At 40.0% G+C, this 22,502-nt stretch overlaps 1 protein-coding gene across 3 annotated transcripts in view; it reads right to left on the bottom strand.

Annotated features, from left to right (window-relative positions):
• The window catches only part of anapc1 (anaphase promoting complex subunit 1), a 67,749-nt gene that overhangs the window by 24,292 nt on the left and 20,955 nt on the right, over positions 1–22,502 (bottom strand). For all 3 annotated transcript variants that reach the window (XM_034100909.1, XM_034100910.1, XM_034100911.2), the window contains exons 20-35: positions 21,851–21,925; positions 19,535–19,621; positions 19,059–19,228; positions 14,247–14,338; positions 12,914–13,062; positions 10,554–10,632; positions 8,662–8,698; positions 8,164–8,237; positions 7,585–7,763; positions 6,409–6,495; positions 6,130–6,269; positions 5,246–5,364; positions 4,915–5,045; positions 3,892–4,032; positions 1,150–1,302; positions 823–904 (exon numbers count right to left, since the gene is read on the bottom strand). In XM_034100909.1, the coding sequence (XP_033956800.1) occupies positions 823–904; positions 1,150–1,302; positions 3,892–4,032; positions 4,915–5,045; positions 5,246–5,364; positions 6,130–6,269; positions 6,409–6,495; positions 7,585–7,763; positions 8,164–8,237; positions 8,662–8,698; positions 10,554–10,632; positions 12,914–13,062; positions 14,247–14,338; positions 19,059–19,228; positions 19,535–19,621; positions 21,851–21,925 (1,795 nt within the window). The remainder of the gene's footprint in view (positions 1–822; positions 905–1,149; positions 1,303–3,891; positions 4,033–4,914; positions 5,046–5,245; positions 5,365–6,129; positions 6,270–6,408; positions 6,496–7,584; positions 7,764–8,163; positions 8,238–8,661; positions 8,699–10,553; positions 10,633–12,913; positions 13,063–14,246; positions 14,339–19,058; positions 19,229–19,534; positions 19,622–21,850; positions 21,926–22,502) is intronic.

Genomic DNA, 22,502 nt, shown 5'->3' with positions numbered 1-22,502 from the left:
AACAATTATTTTGAATATCAATTCATGCTAATGATTATTTTCTTAATGAATCAATTGATCTATTAAAGAAAAGTCTAAAATGCTTGATATAAATCTCCAAAGCCAAAAGAGATGTATTCACCTGTTCTAATATTCAGTTTACTATCATAATATGAGCAACAAAAAGATAAGTGTCGAGAAGCTGGAACCAGTTTGGGGAAAAAGCTACAACTTTTGAAAATAGTTGCCAAACGACACATTGAATAATGAACTTATTGCAGCAGCATTGCTTTTGTTGATGCATTTTGACAGCATTATTCAGCAAGTCTAACCATATGTAAAATGAATATGTGGCTCTTTAATTAAACAGTTTGAGTACCCTTATTTTAACGATATGATGCCATCAATTGTTGATTTCATTGTGATGTGTCATCTGTCGGTTTCACACACACACACACACACACACACACACACACACACACACACTACTAGCTGTAAAACACAAATTATATTACAAAACCACCAGCAAAAATGCTTCCCTGTCAGCAATGTTCAAGTTTCATTCACACAGTAACACACACAGTAACACACACACACACACACACACACACACACACACACACACACACACACACACACACACACACACACACACACACACACACACACACACACACACACACACACACACACACACACACACACACACACACACACACACACACACACACACACACACACACACACACACACACACACACACACACACACACACACACACACACACACACACACACACACACACACACACACACACACACACACACACACACACACACACACCTATCTCAGAGAGCAAGACTTCAGCGTTGTGTCTGTGTCCTGTTCCCTGGTACACCAGACCGATGCCGATTACAGCAGCAACCTGCAGAACAGAACGAGAGACATTTGATTGCTTATCATTTAATTTATTTTGTCTATACAAACAATTGCACATTCTTCATGATATCCGTGTCTGTCTGCACATCTTAATAAACACAGACATACTAATAGCCATGGAATTAATCATGTCTCACTCTCTCATATATAATCACCGAAAAGTCCATTTCAAAATGACTATTGTTCCTCATTATTGCACAGATACACAGATTAATTCTGATGCACTCTCACCTGAACATTGTGTGGTACATCCAGCTCGGTGGAGGTTGGTGGGAGAAGAGCAGGGATGTGAATACTAAGGAGGCGAGTGATTGACATGTCCATGGTGCCCAGTTTGGCTGAAGACACACCCAGAAGGAGCCCAATACTGGTCATCTCGTGACCCTGAGGGAGCGACAGGGACACAACGTTTCAGAAGAGAATAGTCAGAGGATTTGGGAAAGCTTAGTTATTAGGATATTCAACAGAAGACAGTGAGTGAACATCTTAAAAGCTAAGATCTTCTAAGAATAGTCACCTTTAGTAAAAAGTATAAGCAAATGACGTCACAATACACAATGCAATGTGTGTCCCTAATTACTTAAATTGTATTTAGCTCTTACTGTGAGGAATACTGACAGTGACAATGATTGACAGTTTCCATTATGCCCCTGCAGATAGCCTGTGTGTGTGTGTGTGTTTAATAAACATAAAGGCATACCAGGTTCTCCTGACATGTTTTATCACCAACAGTCTGAAAAAGGTCACCAGTTTCCAGTGTGACGCACCTACTGGATCATTTTGCTTTGTTGTCAAATTGAAAGGAAAACCACTACCTTCATCTTTGTAAGCTCACTGAACTTCACTGTGTTAATGACTGATATGGTCTTCATTCAACAGGTTCATTTGTTACGCGAACTATTCCTCACTGCTATGTAGTGGTCAATTTGGTGAGTTTTTACAATTCATATTGTTGTAAAAGGATTGTCAAAGGTCAATTACTCTATTAAACAAACAGATTTGACTAGTTTAATGTCTGATTAAGAGATTAAGGTTATAAAGACAGACACAAATTAAAATGTTATCAATTACTGTTTTCACTATATTCTAAAAAGACAAGCGGAACACTTTGATGATTTAAACAAATAAAGGACGAATTGGAGATGCTTAAAACACGAGAGCACACACACACACACACACACACCTAGACCTTCTCTCTTAAACCACAACTATACACTATTTGAATGAACTGATCCAAAGTATGTCAGTTTCTATTCTCGCTGTAAAAACACAAATTATGTTGATACAAAACCACCAGCAAATTTTTAAGTTTCTCACACACACACACACACACACACACACACACACACACACACACACACACACACACACACACACACACACACACACACACACACACACACACACACACACACACACACACACACACACACACACACACACACACACACACACACACACACACACACACACACACACACACACACACACACACACACACACACACACACACACACACACACACACACACACACACACACACACACACACACACACACACACACACACACACACACACACACACACACACACACACTACCTATATAAAACAAGCTGAGCCTTATTTGGCAAAAAGGAAATGGAGTCTGGGATTAATAATGTATTTCATTAAGCCCCTGTCACACTGTTCCGAAATTGACAATTCACACAAATATGGAATTGTGAATTTCGCACGAAGATGGCCCCAAACTTGGTCAACAGCCAAAGCAACAGCCGAAGCAAGTACGATGCTAACATTTAAACATACACTTTATTCTTTACTTTCTCCGTCTTTATATGTAGATTAGAAGATATTACTTATCTCCTTCATGTTGTTTCCATAGCAACAACAACTTCCTGTCAACAGTGTAAACTCGCCTTCAAAATAAAAGCATCTAAATAAAACAGGAAGTTAACCTAAATTACATTTAAGACATACAAATGTCTCCACCGGCGGTCATACGATGGCTTAAGATGCCCTCACGAATGGCCCAATGTTGTTACGATCAGAGTCAAATTTGAACATTTCCTTTATCTGGTGTGACAGGGGCTTTACAGGATGTGGATTTCTCGGGTATTTCAAAATCTGGATGAGAACAGCATTTCATTCAAATGATAGAGAAATGACTAATAAACAAAGCTCTTTGATGTTAATGAAGTGCAGATTTACATCCTGAATCAATATGGGAACTGAAAATGTGTGTGGATCTGGTACAATAGTTAGCTGCCTGTGATCTTTAACCACATCTCTGACTTACTAATTGTACAAAAATAAGAATTGGCTTGCAGCTTCCTGTTGTTCTTCTTACATGAACGTGGGAAGGACTTTTCTCATTTCAAAGTGTTTAGAGGGCAGAGTTTCACTTTGACTTGCTTTCTGCTCTGATGCAAGTTTAGGTCTCTCATTTACACAAACATGATACTGTAGATATGTGTGTGTGTGTGTGTGTGTGTGTGTGTGTGTGTGTGTGTGTGTGTGTGTGTGTGTGTGTGTGTGTGTGTGTGTGTGTGTGTGTGTGTGTGTGTGTGTGTGTGTGTGTGTGTGTGTGTGTGTGTGTGTGTGTGTGTGTGTGTGTGTGTTAGAGTAGATGGGTAGCTTTGTATAAACTGTATTTAAGTTCATATTTGTTTTCCTTTCTTGTAACTTTCTTTGTGTCATGGTGTGTTTAATGTCCTTATATCAGAGTGAGAAAACAGTCATTAAGTTCAATGTTGACTGTAAACTGAGCATTAGGGTAGAAAGTACTCATTAAAACATTAAAATATGACTGCTCATTTAAGTTTAAAGGGTTTTAAATACAATGTGTAATTTTCTTAGCTGTGAAATTCAAGGGGCTACTTAAATTACAACCTAGTTCCCGCACATGTAGGCCTTTGTCTGCGCGTGCGTGCGTGCGTGCGTGCGTGCGTGCGTGCGTGCGTGTGTGTGTGTACCTTGGTGAGGTAGTCATGTATGTTGAGCGTTGCCAGCTTGGTGAGGTGTCCGTTGAGGCCCAGGGCCATGAGGAAGCCTGCGTACTCATTGGCCAGCTCAGGGATCTTTGGCTTGTTGTAGGCAATCCAGGCCGAGTCCACCTTAACAAACAGAAAGAAAGTCACATTTATTTGTACAACAATAAGAAAAGGTTTGTTTACTGCAGAACAATGAACACGTGAATATTTTGTAATCAGTCATTTCAAAATGTAAGATGTGAACATTTTGTTCACGGCACAAATGCCCTAAGTATATTTCATTCCAATATATTTGTCTTGACAATAGATGGACAAATCTGTCTCATTGTGACTAGGGATGCTCAGGTCGACAATTTTGGGGCCGGGAATCAGTATCGGCCGATACCGATCGAGTGGGTGGGGTCTATGGGGATCTTCCATTTAAAGTGATGTTTAAAACTCAGTTAATGCTCATTCACTGGAGCAAAACAAACAACAACATTATTACATTCAAATGAAGTACATTATTCAAGTTTACGTTAACTTTGGAGAAATGAGCTCTCTCTCTCTCTCTCTCTCCCTCTCTCTCTCTCTCCCTCGCTCTTCATGTATTTTACGTCATGTGATCGGCTATCCCGATCGGCATTTAAAGAGAGCCCCGATCGATCGGCAGAGAGTGAATATCGGCCGATATCGATCGGCGGCCGATCGGAGCATCCCTCATTGTGACCTTAGAGGATATCACCAAAACAATGAGATTATTATGAGGACTTTGAGCAGACACCGCAAATGTAAGGGATACAAAGCAGGGCAACTCAAAGTCAGTCAAAGTCAACTTTATTGTCAATCTTTCAGTTTGTGTGTACAGACACAAAGATCGAAATACCGTTTCCCACAATCCCGAATATAAAAATACAAATATGTATAAAAATATGTATATCCTATATCCTTTTCTGTAGGGAGTATACAGGTGCAGGTATGGAACATGTGTCACATGGCCTGATGCAGCTGAGGTTTAAGACTGACCTGCGAAGCCGGGGCTATTTTGAGTCCGGCAGCTACTCCGTTGTGGAAGCTGGGCCAGCTGGTCATGTTGGGAGGAACATCAATGTTCCCGCTGTTCAGATCCACCATGGTGTTCCTAGGAGGGGCTCGGCCTGGGGTAGAAAATGTGAATTATACAGTACAATGTTGAAAATAAACTAAAATCCAACATGATTAAAACTTCTAGGTACTTCATGACAAGCAAAGACACTCTTACATATTCCTATTTAGCTATCAATTAGCTGATATAACCTGAAATGCTTATTTTCACAGTCTTCCTGTTAATGTGCATAGTAAATGATTATCACATTACCTGTCAGGTTGAGTTTTGGGACAGGTAAAGGTTCCGTTAGTACAGGGTGGTAAGAGAAGAGGGTGAAGAGGCCTCGGCCAACAGGAAGAGCCATGGTCCTCTGACACAACTGCAGGAGTCTGGGGGAAGATACAAAGATGTGGACAAAAAGAGAGTCAGATAATATACAGTATATAATCGACAGGAGGCATATTTGACCCTTTCTCTATATAAAGCCTCCGGAGAAGGAGAGGACAGCACTTATACATGGAATAAAGTCAAGTCAGTGGAGGAATATATTTAAGAAAGACAGACTGACAACAGGGTGACCAAAATATCAAGGAACAGAAAGAGAGAAAAAGGGAACAGCGGACAGGAAAATATGTTTTACACATGCTTTAAAGGTCCTCTATTATACTGTTCTTCACCGTCTTTGAAGTGTTTGGCTCCAAACACCAAACAGATCATTGCAGCATTACCCATAATCCCCTCTGTTTCAGCCCTGTTTCAAAAGTGCTGATTCTCTGTCTGTTACTTTAGGTGAAAATAAGGAGCCCCTCCCCACGCCCCTCTGAGAGAGATTTGGTTACAAAGAACACAAAGGGGCTCTAGGAGGAGATGCAGGTGATAAGGTGGGGGGGGGGGTGTTACCTTGGTTGGTGATTGGCTAATGGTTACACAAGACAAAACATCGTTATTACATCATAAAGTGGCCAAAATCTGATCAGCTCATTTTCAGACAGGTTTTTATATAAATGGATCAGGACAAAAAGAGAAAGAATCTTTTTTCCTGAAACTTTTAGAATCTCTTTACATCTTTACACTGATTTATCAGTTTCTGTAGAACAAGTGGACTTTGCATAATAGGTGACCTTTAAGGACACACACACAGACATAATACTCACTTGTTCTCTTTCTCCTCTATGTACTCGTGATCAGAGACCTCTGGTAGCTGGACGACACTGACTCGGACCGGCCTGGAGCTCTGCAGCAGCCTCCTCACCTCCTGGACCCTCAGATCCTGACTCCAGATCAGCCCTGTGACCTGCAGAGGAGAACATACCAAATCAGACTCATGTTTGTTGTACCACCTTAAGATCAACAATAAACCTGATTCAGATAATGGCTAGAATGAAGACAGACCAACGATGCAAGAGATTAATATTAACCGTGAGTATGTTTACCTCTTGAATAATGTCCGACATCCCGTCTTCCTCCTCGTCTACTTCTGTGGTCGCAGGAGGCTCCAAGGAGAGACCTGAACCAACAGACTGCAAATACACACAATATGATTCATATATTTACAAAAGGGCTGTCATAATATTAGACTTTCCCTACACAATATATGGTAGCCTAAATAATTCACTTTAACAATATTATCGCAAATAAATAGCACTCAAAATACAAGTATAGGGAGATAGAAATTAGGGTCTGTGACCATAACGTCTTAACCTATGGATTAAGACACAATGTATATTTTACCTTTACTCATATGTGCAATATTAACATGATATCAATATTTTGTTTTTTAAATATCACAGTGACCTTCAATACTGGGATATCACGAACATCCTAATAAAAATAAAGCAACAATGGAAGCTAGTAAAAATATGTACAGACTGATTTTTCATCTCAACAACCTTACTGATTTAAATGTACAGTTAATTAATTTATAGGAAAGAATATATTATTTCTGAATCTTCTGTTGTCTGACAAATGTCGTTTTTAGGCAATCAGACTTCCTTTAGCGATGTTAAAACTACAGCTGAAAGCTAAAAACATTTTGCAGGGGTTGGCGGTGGGATTTGCATACACTGATTATAATCACAAAATAAAGGTGGGGTAGGTAAGTTTGAGAAACCGGCTCGAGATACACTTGTTATATTCCATGGAATGCTCTCAACATCCCGATAGCAATGAATATCTGAAGTGCTTTGACAAAAAATCCATGAAAAAATGTCATCTCTGGAAGCCGTGGCACTGTGAAAAGCACGACCAATCATCTGAGCCGGCCGGGCTAAAATAACTGGATGGCCTACCTGCCTGTCAGCCTTCCATCTGTGCACAGACTTATCTCGTGCCCTCATTGGTCATGTGCGCGTTCGTGTGTGTTGGAGGAGGGGCTCTGTAAGGAAGTGGCAGATTTTCTCCGGTTGTGTATTTTCAAATTCTAGCGCACTCGAGCTGGTTTCTCCAAAAATACCTACCCCACCTTTAAGTAATATAAAATACCTGAAGGGACAAAGTTTAGACTGAAATCCTTCATTAGAGCTGAGCAGTACACGGTCAGCAGACAGTGTGTGTATCCTATTCTAACTCTTGATAAAAAAGCCCTGGTTATTAACTTGTTCCACACTCACAGCTTTGTTTTTGGCCAGGGTCATCTTGTGTGCTTGTTTAGTCAGATCCTGTCGCCCAATCAGCAGACAGACCTCCTCTGACCAATCAGAGCACGGTCGCTCCCGGCAGCGGTAGATGGCCTCTCTGATTGGCAGAGCCACACCGAAGGGGACCGACTCCAGGTCCTTCAGGGTGAAACCTAAAACAGAGGAAAGACCAGGGTAGGTGAGTCATTTCTGGTTAAAGAGGAAGCCGTGTCTTTAATTAACAAATGTGTCATAACAGTTACAAAAAGCAACTCCTGCCTCATCACAAGCGTCTTGTCATGTTCATATTAATCTTTATTTGTTAACAAATGTTGTTTAATGGTGCATTCAGACCATTATATTTGTATATTGATGGTAGCCCTGACACATGCACAATTGTTACACTTGGACCCAATTATCAAACCGCTTTAATACCAGTTCAAATGGTTTTGTACCTACAAAATGTCGCTGTACAGGTATGAATGTGTGAAAGTGCAGTGCACAAAAAGAGGATAAGGCTTTAGCACGTGTCCCTTTGTTTAGATAAAAGCTGAAAAGATCTGCTTGTCTTACCTTCTGAGGTGAGCCACACCACCAGCTGCTCAGCCAGACTCTCACTGGAAAACTGAACCTTCACACTGCTTTGTCTAAAATAAATACATGTAAAAATGAGTCAAGACTAAATAGTAGAAAGTGAATAGAATAAGAAGTATTTATTTTCAAGATTTTCCCACTATCCCACTGATCTACAGGTGGCAGTAATGCGCCAATAAACTTTTAATGCAACAACTAAGGCAATAAAGACGAACACAAAGCAAACAAGGCTGGAAACAATACATTAATATGTCCAAAATAAATGATATGCCAATATTAAAGAGCAATTAACTACATTCAACATTTATTTTTACTATAACAGCATATTTTGCAGCTGTATCATATCCAGAACATTAGCAAATAAACTCAAGGACCATGATTTACTGTGATGTTTAAATAAAGCATGTTACTAATGATCTGATAGTAGTTGCTTTAAAAAATAAAATCATAAAGCTATTTCTTTTTGAGCTGAATCACCTCCTGTACTGCGGTTCACTGGCACAGTTCTTCTGGCCTGGGAAAGTGGAGGATGAGAGGAAGAGAGCAGGAGGGAAAGGTCAACGAGTTCATTCATTTCTCTCTCCTCTTTGTGAGGTTGTCAAATTATGCTCATCACATTTTCATAACACTTGAAGGAAACTGTGCAACCCTCAAATGAATAAAAGCATTTTCAAAATGTGTCACTAAAAAGAACAGGCACTTAATTACAGGTTGAAATGAAGGCGACATTTTGTTCCTGTTGAGGACTCCATTATGTGGAATGACCAGAGTTCCCGTTAGCCGGTAATTACCGGACTATGACCGGTAAAATATGCTGAAGACCGGCAAATCTAAATCTCTCCGGTCAAAATAATTTTCCCTTAGCACAATACCGCATCAGTTGCACCACTTGTGTGACAGACAAGAAGAGTATGTGACAGAAGAAGAAGAGTATGTGACAGACAAGAAGAGTGTGTGACAGACAAGAAGAGTCAATTCTAATGTCTAACACGTAATGTGGAGAAAGAGATGTCCTGTATGGGTTGATTGTGCGTTGATCTGTTGGTAATGCCTCGGGGTTCCGGTGGGCATGTAAACAAATGCATAATGCTGCGGTATACTTTGTGGCCTCGCCCGGTTGCATAGCGACGCTTATTGTGTAGGTGTCTTTTAATAAGCAGGTAGTCCTATCATTAGCTAGAACTAGCTGGATCTGATCGATACGGACATAAACGCGAGTGAAGTCTAATCTGACGGGAGAGAGAGATCAGCTGCTGCTGACGAGTCGACACGCAGCTCTGCATAATCACATGCAGCGGTGAGCGAAGCAACACACACACCAGGTTAGAATATCACACATAGCTATTTTAATTACCTCTCAAACTACCGTAACTAGTTATAGATATGTTTAGTTTTACTGTCGGGTCACTCATCACTGTTCCGCGAGCTGCATGATACTGACGGGCTGTCAGGAGAAGGAGAGAGCTCCGTTTATTATTCCCGTGTTATTATAAGTTACTGTTCACTTTTGAATAATGCAGTTAATCTACTATTATTAGTTTGTTTAATATCGAATCATTTCAATTTGTTTTAAAGCTCAATAAATAACAAAGAAGACCTTTGACCGGCACTTTTAAAATTTTGTCTCCACACTGCATTACGTTTCCAAGCCAAAACAACTAGGTGACACACGTGCATGAGTCACTGCTTTTGTTTTGTGATACTGGACTCTGAAGCAGGGAACTATGGGACTGACAGGTAATAAGGGCCGGGAGCAGTGTGCGAAATACGGGGGGGTCCAGGGAGATCGACCCCCCTGATTAACACCTGAGCCCCCCCTGAAAGCCTCAACAGCTACATTTGAGGGGGGTCTCAAATTATAATATTTATTTGTCACTTGCAATGGTCACATGTTTTTAAGCTTACTATGTCCAGTATTCACAATTCAAAACATGTATTCACAAATATCTTCTATTTTGGCTGGCAAAAGCATTTCCTCGCATAGAATCGAAAACAGACGGCTCTTTAACGGTCGCGTATTCATTCATTCATATGAACAGAAATATTCAGAATATAGAATTATTTGACGGGACCCCTGAAGACGCCAGACGGTTGAGAAACGCTGCTATAGACTACTGATTGTCTTGGCTTGCATCCATGGCATGTTGTATAGGAGGCCGACTGCATATTGAGAAATCTTCGACCGGTATATTGCCCAATAAACGGGAGATGGGGACCCCCCCGATTATTGACGGGTATTTCACACACTGGCCGGGAGTCAATAAATGTTCTCATGCACAAACACAATCACTAAGAAACAAACAGTCCCAGGATGACATTAAAGACAAGTAAATAATCTTTAAGAGTCACAAAGACACACACACACACACCTGCAGAAAGCTTGGCCAGGTATTTTGATTTATCCGTTGAAGTAGCATGTTCATCTCCAATGATGTAGAGAGCATAACTCTGAAAAAGGAGAAAGAGAAACAAGAGGGACAAAGATAAATAATACTGTTTAAACACCTCGCAAGACATTCATTTAAAAGGGGTCTTATTATGCTTTTTGTGGTTTTCCCTTTCCTGTCGTCAGTGTTATTTAGGATGTTGTTCATCTTAATGGTCTGCAACGGCTAAAGTTCGCTCCAGAGTGAGTTTCTCTCCTAAACAAAAATGAGAACTGTGTCCAAATCAGCACTTCTGTCAGTCTCAGTAAATCCTAAAGTGTGAGCTTCACTATATGTGAGGTTACTGTATGTGTTTCCCCTGCCATTGTCTTGGAGGGGCGCTGCAACTGCAAATTGCAACTAATCTATATCTACTGTCACTTTTCACATTGAACATTTTAAGTTGTGAGTTTAGTGTTTTTGACCCTAAGAAACACTGATGCACTAATCAATAACAATAATCCACAGCTCCTCTCTCTGCTCCGGAGCCAAGATGTTTGTCTTCTCCGCCATTTCCATATCAGAGTTTCATTAGGGTCATTTCTGGACTTATTTCTGTCTCACGGAGAGATACCGCAGGTCTTTCCTTCCTGCAGCGGTCAGACTATACAACCAGCACAGCCCCTAGTTGACCCCCCCCCCCCCCACAACACAGACTACATCACCCCTTGCTGTTAAATACCAACAAACTATGTGCAATGTGTGCAATATATAAATGCCGTTAATAACTGTGTAATAAATACCTGGCTGCTAAATCCTTAGAACTGTTACAAGGTGTGTATTTTGTAGATTGTGTAAATTGTTGCTGTTAAATACCAACCACCTATATATAATACATTGTACAGGCGCTCAAAGACGCTTTACAGATATAGTGAAAAGAAAAGAACAACAAATAAATATATATAGTTAAAGTCAAATAATACAAAAACAATCACACATTAAAAGCCAGATTGAAGAGTTTTTTGAAGGTGGTGAGGTCAGTGCAGTCTCTAAGCCTGTGTGCAATATGTGCTAGATGTGCAATATATATGAATGCCGTTAATAACCGTGTAATATATACCTGGCTGCTAAATCCTAAGAACTGTTACAGGATGTGTATTTTTTTAAATTATATCATAACTGAGTACTTTTTTTTAATGCATGTCACATATTTAACATAATGTAACATTAAGCTGTCTGTGGCTCTTTTTTCTGCTGTAACTACGCAAACGTCCCCTCCGTGGGACTAATAGAGGTATTCTGATTCTGATTCTGAAAGCCATGTTTGTTAGAATAAGCGTGGTGCATCTCTGATTTGTTGTAAATAATGAATAAGGTGAAACAAAATGGCGATTAAAACTGATTATCAGGCTAGACAACAACTGCAGACCCGTGAAAATGCAAGTCTACTTGACTGAAAACACATTTTCACTTTAATGCAGGAAATATTTAATTTCATGGCTTTCAATAACTTTGTAAGGATAATGACGCATATGTTTTTAAAGGATCTTTTCACATTGTGATCTGTACTGTCTATATATTTGTACGATCATGTATATCTATAGGTTTCTCTAATCTGTTTCAAACAAAGTCAGATGGAAATATGACTTTGTGTGCCCTTCCTTCCTTGATAATAAAAGGTTGAATCCATCAGAAACACATCCCCAGACATAATTGCTCTTCATGTTCAGAAAAAGAATAACAGACATGCTACACATATAAATTATCTGACTGCGTCCCAATCAGAGCTAAACTCGTTCCCCTCGCTCTCACAGACACTCGTCAGCAAGCAGGTGGAAATCAAGTTTACAAAAGAAAGACAGAACATCATTAAAGTCAAGTAAAAACCAACTGGTAGACATCACCACAGACCTTTGAACATGAACAATGAAAATCATGCCGTCAGGTTCTACAAAAGTGAACATTTCCCTGAAATACAGCTGGAATTCCTTACTCCCTGTGGCGTGTATGAACAAAAAAGTTGGCAGACAATGAAAATCTTAAATTATTCTATCCCTATTCAGAGGCCGGACCGTTGTTCTTCCAATTGATTCTACAAATTACACAAGCAAGTATTCGGGACTCAAAAGTTGTTCTTGTGATTTTCTCCACTTTGCTTGTCCTCTGATGAATAATATAAATTTGGCCACATGATGCACATCACACATGTAAAGGTTAGGATTTCTCCAAGTTAAAACAAATAGTCGTACCAACTGCTCCAATGACTAGGATGGGTTAAAAGCAGAGAACACATGTCACTGTGGTGCAGTGTGCATGATTACCACCATTAAAGAGGGTTTCATCCTCCAATTCTATCTATTTACCAGAACCAGCAGCCGGGTCCTGTGGCAGATGCCGGGCAGGCAGGGGAAAGGAGGGACTTCCTCTCCTCTCAGACAGCTGCTGAGCCAGCTGAGCACGCAGGGAGGCTCCTCTGTCAGGAAGGACGGACGCGGCATCTGACCAATCAGAGCTGAGGAGGGAGAGAGCATAGATCTTAGAACAGCAAACTCCCTTCAAATGTTTAGAAGCTAATTACAAATCTTTTTAATATGGCTTTTAATTTGGGTCAACTTTCAATTCCCGCTAGTATCATTTTCCATGTTTCACTGTATTGTTTTTCTGTTTTGCTTTTATTTCACATTTGTTTTTATTTTAACATATTATCACTGTAGATGTTTTATCTTGTTCTGTATTCAGTTTTACATTATTTTAATATTGTTGTTATGTTTTCTGTAAAGCACTGCTTTGTGCATGAAAGGTGCTATACAAATACAGTTTAATATTATTATTATTATTATTGAGGCAAAAAGTTACTCATTTGTGTGAAAATCTTTGTGTTTAGTACAGAAAGACAATAGACCCTGTAAGAAATACAACTTTTGTAAGGATTATGACATGCAGAGACAATCAAAGGTGTTGACTCAAATCAATTTTAAACCTTAGTCAAAAATTATATTTTAAAACAACAACATCTTTATGAGGAGGTCAGTCACGTGTGCATTTACTTTAGAATTATGTCCTTGTTTATGTCATTTCATCCCTCACCAACAAACCACTTTTACATGACATTTAACGCTGGGCTTAGTATATATCAATAATTTACCAATCAAGGGATATGAGACTATATATCTTCTTACATTTTGTGTATCATAATATCGCTTAAGTGTCTTTTCTTGGTTTTAAAGGCCAGATTAGAGTTAAGTGATGTCATTTTTCTGGTGCATCTGTGTGTGTGTGTGTGTGTGTGTGTGTGTGTGTGTGTGTGTGTGTGTGTGTGTGTGTGTGTGTGTGTGTGTGTGTGTGTGTGTGTGTGTGTGTGTGTGTGTGTGTGTGTGTTTCGTTATTTGCTTTTATCCAATGACTGACAATTATTAATAAAAAATCTCATTACGTCATTATTTTGTAAAAGCAACAATAGTTCACGCCACAATATTGTGATCATTCATTGTCTCCATATCAGCAAAATATGTCATTCACTTTTTAAGGTTAATGCTACAACCACAGATAAACATAGGGACAATAAAGACTGTAGTGTTGTCATACAGAAGCAGACCATTCTGTCCTCTCCGTTTCAGTACAACAAAAAAGCTTTGCCTTTTTCCTGATTATATATCATTAATTAGAATAGCAAAAGTATTATTTGCTACTTCTTACCCTGGTCTATGACGCAGCTCTCAGTGAAGCCACTTATTAAGGAGGGGTAGTCTCTCCAGTACAGATCCACATACTCATCCAACTGGAGGTCTCTGCAAACAAAAAGAAAGTAAGCAGTATAAATATTAATATTCCTCTACAGCAATGACCTTATATATACAAACACTTAACACCTCAGATTGTTTCTAAACTTGTATCCCCAGGTCTCTGTACAGCTGGACAAACAACAGCTGCAGGGCATTGAATCAAATCTAAAAATGGCAGCACATTATCAAAGAGACTCTGTGGCATTTCACTTGTTTGCAGTAATTAAAACACATGGTATGAGTAATTAACAGCTGAGTCATTACCATTCTGCTTAACATCAGATAATCAATAGTTTGTAATCCTGACTCCCACACAATTTCAGGTCTGTGTGTGTGTGTGTGTGTGTGTGTGTGTGTGTGTGTGTGTGTGTGTGTGTGTGTGTGTGTGTGTGTGTGTGTGTGTGTGTGTGTGTGTGTGTGTGTGTGTGTGTGTGTGTGTGTGTGTGTGTGTGTGTGTGTGTGTGTGTGTGTGTGAGTGATTACAATGGGAAATAGTTTGTAAAAGGTGTTGAAGTATTCCCGTGCAGGCCTGTAAAAGTAATGATTAATATAAGTCTTTTATCCCTTCTGCTTTGAGTCTTCTTGATTCCTATGTTTCCCTTTTCATTTGTATTGCCTAATAACTGTATGTATATTTTTTTGAGGTATTTATAGGAATTTAATGATGTATTTATGACGAATTCCCCATATACTTTAGGCCTGCAGCCTTTGATTGTTATTATTTTTGCCATGGATTACAGAAGTTAATATAATTATATTGAATTGAATGTAACCATTAATTTAACGCCATTATCAAACTATATTTTCATGATAATACAATTATTGTGTAACCGTTTTCAGTGAAAGAAACAAAAATAATGATGCAAATTCTTACCGAAAACTTTGCTACTGTGTGAAAATAGATATAAATATAATATTTATTTATATATTTTGAATCTCATATTGAAAGCACAGAAATTAAATGAATGAAAATATATTGTATGCTGTGTAATATTAAAGGTCCCATGTCATGCTTTTCCGGTTATTACCCGTCCCCTTGTGTGTTATGTAGCTTTTTCTGCATGTAAACGGTCTGCAGAGTCACAAACCCTCAAAGTACACCCTGTAGCGAGTAAAGCTCTAACACAGAAAAGACCTGTCGATGCTGCCCCAGAACGCCTCGTTGGACATTTTTTTATTTTCTTCCGGGAACCAAGTGACGTAACGACGATCCAAATGGACCAATCCGTGGAGCTCCACGCACGCACGCGCGCACACACACACACACACACACACACACACACACACGTGTTTCCCCTAGGATGGAGTCATAGCAGCGGTGCTAAGGCACGTGGGCCCAGCATAATGTGAGCGCGGAGCACGTGGAATTTTGTGCACGTGCGAAATGCGCCCCGCCAATTTGTTTCTATGTGTCTGCCAGCACAAGAAAGGCTCTTGAGGCCTAGTACCAGGACCGGTTCTAGCGAATTTGCTGCCCTAGGCGGGATTTTATATATAAAAAAATAAATGAAAAATCTCTACAAAACACAAATACACTACAAAAACAGAAACTTATTGACATAGGTAATAGACGTCAAAATGTCTTCAAATGTATTCATTATTGTATGAACATGTTTGAATTGGGGGTGGACATCACCTCCTCTAGGGGGGTCCGGGGTTATGTCCCCCGGGAAGATTTTTTTTTGAACATTTTAAAGTAAAATGCTTCTATCTGGTGCACTTTGAGCACACAATTACTAGTGACCTGATCTACGGGGTACAACTCTAAAACACCCATATGAAAAAGATCGGTTTACATTTTAATAATCAAATAAGTATATGAACATAACCAATAGCCTACCATAGCCAATAACAAATAAATTATTATTAAATTATTTTATTTGTGTTGTTCATTCATATCTTATTTTACCTAGTTAACATTTATTTATGCATATTTTTGTATCTCTCCAACTTTAAACGATATTTTTGGATTACTGTCCTATAGTATACATTGGAATGATTTCAAACCTGTTTTTATTTATCCTAATAATTATAAAGGAGTGCCTTGGAAATATGTCTTTACGTAATTTGTGGTCAAAACGTTTGAGACCCACTGAGATTACTTAGACTAAAATTTACTTTTTCTAAACACTCAGAGTCCTTTAACTCACTGAGCCTCTCAGTCTGACAGGAGAGCTCTCCTCCACCCTGGTTGTAGAAACATCTACTTCTTATATCCGTTAGCACAGCTAGCACCAGATTATAATAACAACAGCGCCGGTACCGGTGCACCCTCTCTCTCCCTCCCTCGCTCTCTCTCTCCCTCACTCACACTTTGGCTGTGAGCTACGGGCGCCTGATAAGCCAACATCCCCCACTTTCATCACTTACAGCGCCCATCGTACAGGGCAAATGAAAAGTGCAACCAGGGTGAAAAGGGTGTTACATTTACTTAATTATGAATGTTGTTACATCAAGGCCGAAAATTAGGATGAGCGGCAACGGTCAAAAATGTTTTTTCCCTCCCAGAGCTACCAGAGCAGCGCCCCCCAGCTCTGGCGCCCTATGCCAAAAATCGGCCCTGCCAGTACATATAGAGGCAATGTCTCAAGATTTAGCAAAAATACACCTCTATTGAACATACAGTAACACAAATACTACAAATCCACATAACAAACAATCAAAAATGAAAAAGGGTCGCCACTTATTATTTACTTTTTTGGGTACCTGGCTGGCGCCCCCTAGCAGTGGCGCGCATATTTCAGCAGCGGCGCCACTATTTGTCTATATAGGGGAAACACTGCACACACTCACTCAGCCGTATCTTTTCTCAGCCGTATCTTTTCTCAGCTGTATCTTTTCTCAGCCGCGATACTCCGTGGAGTTTCGCCGGCACACTCAACCTTGTCTTTTCTCAGCCGCAGCTGCGTGGATCTCCACTCACAGTTCGCCACACACTCCCGTGTGTGTGCTCAGGCTGAGTTCAGGCTGAGTTCCTCTGTGTTTCGCAGACCCCACGCAGCTCACACTGTCGGCTCCTCGAGTCTCAAAGGGCGGAGCAGCGAGCCCCGCAACATCCCGCCGACACGGCACCCAGAACCCACGCAGCATTCTCATCTGTTTGTCATTTTCTGGTTACTAACAAACTCCATTGTAACATAATCACACATCAGAGCACAGTGGGCTCATAGGGAGGGGGTGGGGCATGAGCTCCAACAAGCCGTGTAGGACAGGGAGTGAATACACATACTATACAGAGACGCTGTATGAGAAAGCAATGTGAGTTTGGGACATTGAACAATGTAAATCTATTCCAGTAGACCTCAACAATGGAATTATGATCAGTAGAAATGGCCATGACATGGGCCCTTTAAGTGATCCCCTTTACTTGAGGCAGCACAAATGTGACCGTAATGAATGTTTATGATGATTTATCTTTAAAATAATACCTCATTAAATAATAAAAATGGTAATAAAGCATCTGTAAAGAGGACTCAAACCAATTTAAAACCTAATTCTTGCAGATAATGTATAAGGATTTAAAAGAAATATGATCACTCCCCAAAAATACCTATATAACAATATGGATCATAATTGTAGCCTTAAGCAGTTGTCCTGATAACAGCAAGAGTGTAAAAAAGTGCAACATACTTCAAAACAGCCCACACACTCCCCAACAGAGGCCAATTACCTTGAAGAGCGCTTCACTCTCCCACTCCACCTATCCTGTTATTGTCATTGTCACCAGCCACAGCGGTCACTCGACAACCTTTTAAAGTTTATTTCTCCGTACAAAAAGCTTTGATTGCACATACTAAAAACAATGAGATGTGTTCTCCTCATGGTGAGAGTTAAACGTGGTTGGGTGAGAAGTAGACCAGGTTTAGTTTGTTGTGATAAATGACAAGTCTCTGTTTTGTAACCTTTATATTAAAGCTCCCCTATTATACTTTTTTCATCAATATATTATAGATCTCAGATATATATACAAACATGTCTCTGAAGTGTGTGGCTCCAAACACCAAACAGATCATTGCAGCATTACCCATAATCCCCTCTGTTTCAGCCCTGTTTCCAAAGTGCTGATTCTCTGTCTGTTACTTTAGATGAAAATAAGGAGCCCCTCCCCACGCCCCTCTGAGAGACATTTGGTTAAAAAGAACACAATGGTGCTCTAAAGGAGATTCAGGTGATTTGGGGGGGGGTTACCTTGTTGGTGATTGGCTAATGGTTACACAAGACAACAAATCGTTATGACATCATAAAGTGGCCAAAATCTGATCAGCTCATTTTCAGACAGGTTTTATAGAAATGGATCAGAGAGAGAAAAAGAGAGAGAATCTTTGTTCCTGAAACTTCCAGAATCTCTTCACACAGAGGGGACACATGTTGATGTAGAAGAGACATGAAGAAGAGGGGACACATGTTGATGTAGAAAGGACATGAAAAAGTGGATTTTGCATAATAGGTGACCTTTAAAGCAACTGTTTTCACACTCATCAAAGTCATTTACAGCATGACTTAAATGCTAATTTCATATGCATAAATATAGAATCGAAAACACTCTAATCAATCTAAATAACTGTATCTTTTCACACACACACACACACACACACACACACACACACACACACACACACACACACACACACACACACACACACACACACACACACACACACACACACACACACACACACACACACACACACACACACACACACACACACACACACACACACGTTACCTCGCCAGCTGTTGCAGTAGACAGACCAGCGATGAGGCTCTCGCTCTCTGCAGCTCGTCCAGCTGCAGCTCCTGGTAGAGCAGATGGAGGACGTAGAAAAGAGCGGGAATGTGAGGGAAGAGAGGAGCCGAACTGTCCAACTTCAGAGAGGGAGTGGAGGGAGAGGACATCTAGGACATGGATAGAAGGAGAGCAAAGGGAGAAAACATGTAATTATTGTCAGTACAAGGCAAAAACTGGTGTACATAGTCGTTAAATGGCAAGACATTGGCTGAAGCGACAAATGTGAAGTAATTTGTCTGTGTGCATAGACAACAAAATAAAGAAGAGTACAAGTCATTTTAACTTCACCAACACTGCCTATCATGTGTTTAATATTATCCTCTCTATTTATCTTTATTCTGATATTGTGACAATATTTCCTTTCATAAAAAAAAGACAGTGATCCTGAAATTGCTTAAGAGCGGGTTACTCACAGTTTCTGTAGTGAGAGCATTGTTGGAGCAGATAGGTTGGGAATTAATCTGTCGGTGGTAGTGAGACCCTAACAGGTAGTCCAGGTCCTACAGAGAGAAGAGATTAAAGACAGATTAAAGCGGGGTTCTCTGACAGGACAGGGTTTAGGGTTTAGAGCAGGGGTGTCAAACTCAAATACACAGTGGGCCAAAATAAAAAATGGGCGATAGTCGAGGGCCGGACTGGTTCAATGTTTATTGCCAAACTTATTGAAATTAACTTATTGCACATATTAAACCTGGAACTAACACAGCTTAAATTATTGCCTATAAAAACAACATTAAACATTAAATAATCAGTTGCATTAATTTCTTATGGCTCTATCTGCAGCTTTTCCGGAGTCATTTCTTATGATCACATTTTTCCACAGGCCAACAACAGCTTCAAAAACACTATTTCCCTCAAAGAAAAAACCAAACATGCCCTGTTGTCTCAAGAAGGAAACATCCATTGAAACTCAGTGTGCTGCTCTATGATGCTAGTTCAGATACTTGGCGTCTCATCTTGGGAGCAAGTTCATCAATGTTAGGGCTCAGGCTCTGAGCTGAGGAGACCCTCAGGGTTGAGTGAAGGTGTGCGTGCAATATACCGGCGGGCCAGATCTAATAGTAATTAGAAATTATCCTGCGGGCCGAAATTAAATCAACCAAGGACCTGATTTGGCCCCCGGGCCTTGAGTTTGACACATGTGGTTTAGGGTATATCAGAGTCCTGCACTGGCTTCAATATCCTGTAAAACAGTAGTGTATAGGGAGAATTCACAGTACCGTCATGACCATGGCAGAAATTAATCTAATGTGGTGGGTGGGGGAGCAGAACAAAATATGTCCGTTTGTAAATGATTGAGCAGTATTTTTTAAATCTAAGCCTGGAACTGATTGCAGGATGTGTTTGCCTTTCAGGATATTGATCAAGCGGAGCCAGAGAAAGAGGCTTTGGCTTTTCCTCGTTTCCTAGATTTTTTATTCAATAAGAGAAAACCCAGATTAAATAGGTGTTGAATCGAAGCACTTTAAAGTGGTTGATGGTTTAGCCTGTGTGTTTATTTACAGGTCATGTCAGGGGACTTAAAATAATGTTGGGGTGGGGTCTGTCCGAATTTGACTTGGAGATCATTGCCGGTAACATGCTCAGCTTTGAGGGCGCAGGTTTGCAAAACTTTACATGTCCGTGTAAAAATGTGCTCCAAGACATATGGATTTGTGACGATCTGATGAATAAAAAGACAGCATGTGTTGTGAGAACTATCATTTTAACATTCAGATTGCTTATACATACATTATATGTGAACTTTATGTCTATTCTGTGTATTACTTGTGGCTGCAAAACCGTCATAACATCCGTGAAGAGTCACAGGCAGGGTCAACAGGATGCTTCAGTTTAATTTGGCTCATTCAGTTCCTCAGGCCAAACAAATACGCACACACAAACATACACTCAACCAGGCACACACACATACCCTTACAAACACACATGCAAAAGTACAGAGCACAGCCTCTAGCTGATTGACATTCATGCTCCGATGAACCCACATAAACACAGACCACTTAACAACCCTCCACCTTTAATCGTGTGTGTGTGTGTGTGTGTGTGTGTGTGTGTGTGTGTGTGTGTGTGTGTGTGTGTGTGTGTGTGTGTGTGTGTGTGTGTGTGTGTGTGTGTGTGTGTGTGTGTCAGAGACTACAGTTTTTTTTTTTTTCAATTATGTGTCACATTTATTCTTAGACTTAGACATTGAAAGGGTCTCCTGAGTGAATAAGGTTTTTCTGGAGCGCTGGGCTTTCCCTTTGTTAAACACAGTTAAAGTGAAATATTTGAGTGGGTTCCCTCCAATATTACATTTCCAAAGCAAACGGACTTCTCTGCCTGGGTTTTCCCATGAAAAAGGCTCCATTATTTCAGTCTACGAAAAAATGGTATATATTTTTAATCTTGACTTTATTAAATGTTTTCATGTCCTCATTTCTTCAAGCTACGATAGCAAAAATATTTCCAGGATGTTCTAAAGACAAACAAATGTTGTAACACTATTGCACCACTACTGGATTATTATTCTATCAAGCATCTACATATAGTAGTTAAGATAATAAATTATCACATTAGAATAACAATTCTTGATTGGTCTGAAAATCAGTTTTAAAGTCGATTTACTTTAAAGTTTAAGACGTAAGGAAGAATTAACCTTTGCTTATAGTTAACATTCAGACATTACAGAGATCGTGCTGTACGTTAACTGTGCCCCAAACATCACAACAGGTCACACTTTTGTCACAAACCTCTTCAGAGCCTCCATCAGAGGGACGAGCCTTCTTAGCAGCAATCACCGGAGAGAGAGGCACTTCAAAATGCAGCTGTGGAGAGGGGGGAGGGGCAGAGAGCAAGGTCAAAACATGTGAATGAGTGTTTGAAGTTAAAATAAGAAACTAATAAGAATTTCTGTGGAAAAAACTAATTTGTTTCTTTTACACACCCAAAATCAGTAGTAAACAAACACTCAACAACCATGCTGGAGACTGGTAAACATCTGGAACCTCACCATACACATGTGTTTTGGAGCTGCAGTAAAATGCAACCTTTCTGGGACGGTGTACACTCTGTTCTATGCAAGGTATTAGGCCATAGCATCCCTCGAACCCGTCTGGTATTAAACCTGGGACATATGGAAGGATCTGTACATGTCGGAGATCAATACCTGATCAAGATGCTCCTAGCTGCTGGAAAGAAGGCTATCACTAAGAACTAAAGGCTAAAGGCTGAACCACCAAGCTACAGACAATGGGTTTATATTATTGGTGATATCCTAATAATGGAGAAAATCACATACAAGTTGAAAGTAATGGAAGACACATTTCTTGTGGGCTGGGAAAAATGGTTAGAGTACATATCAACAAAGGAGTCATAAACAACCAAGCATTATTTGATTACTAT

This window comes from Pseudochaenichthys georgianus, chromosome 15, assembly GCF_902827115.2.
Source record: "Pseudochaenichthys georgianus chromosome 15, fPseGeo1.2, whole genome shotgun sequence".
Classification (NCBI taxonomy): domain Eukaryota; kingdom Metazoa; phylum Chordata; class Actinopteri; order Perciformes; family Channichthyidae; genus Pseudochaenichthys; species Pseudochaenichthys georgianus.
The sequence above is the reverse complement of the archived record's forward strand: the minus strand, read 5'-3'. Positions and strand labels throughout refer to the sequence as shown.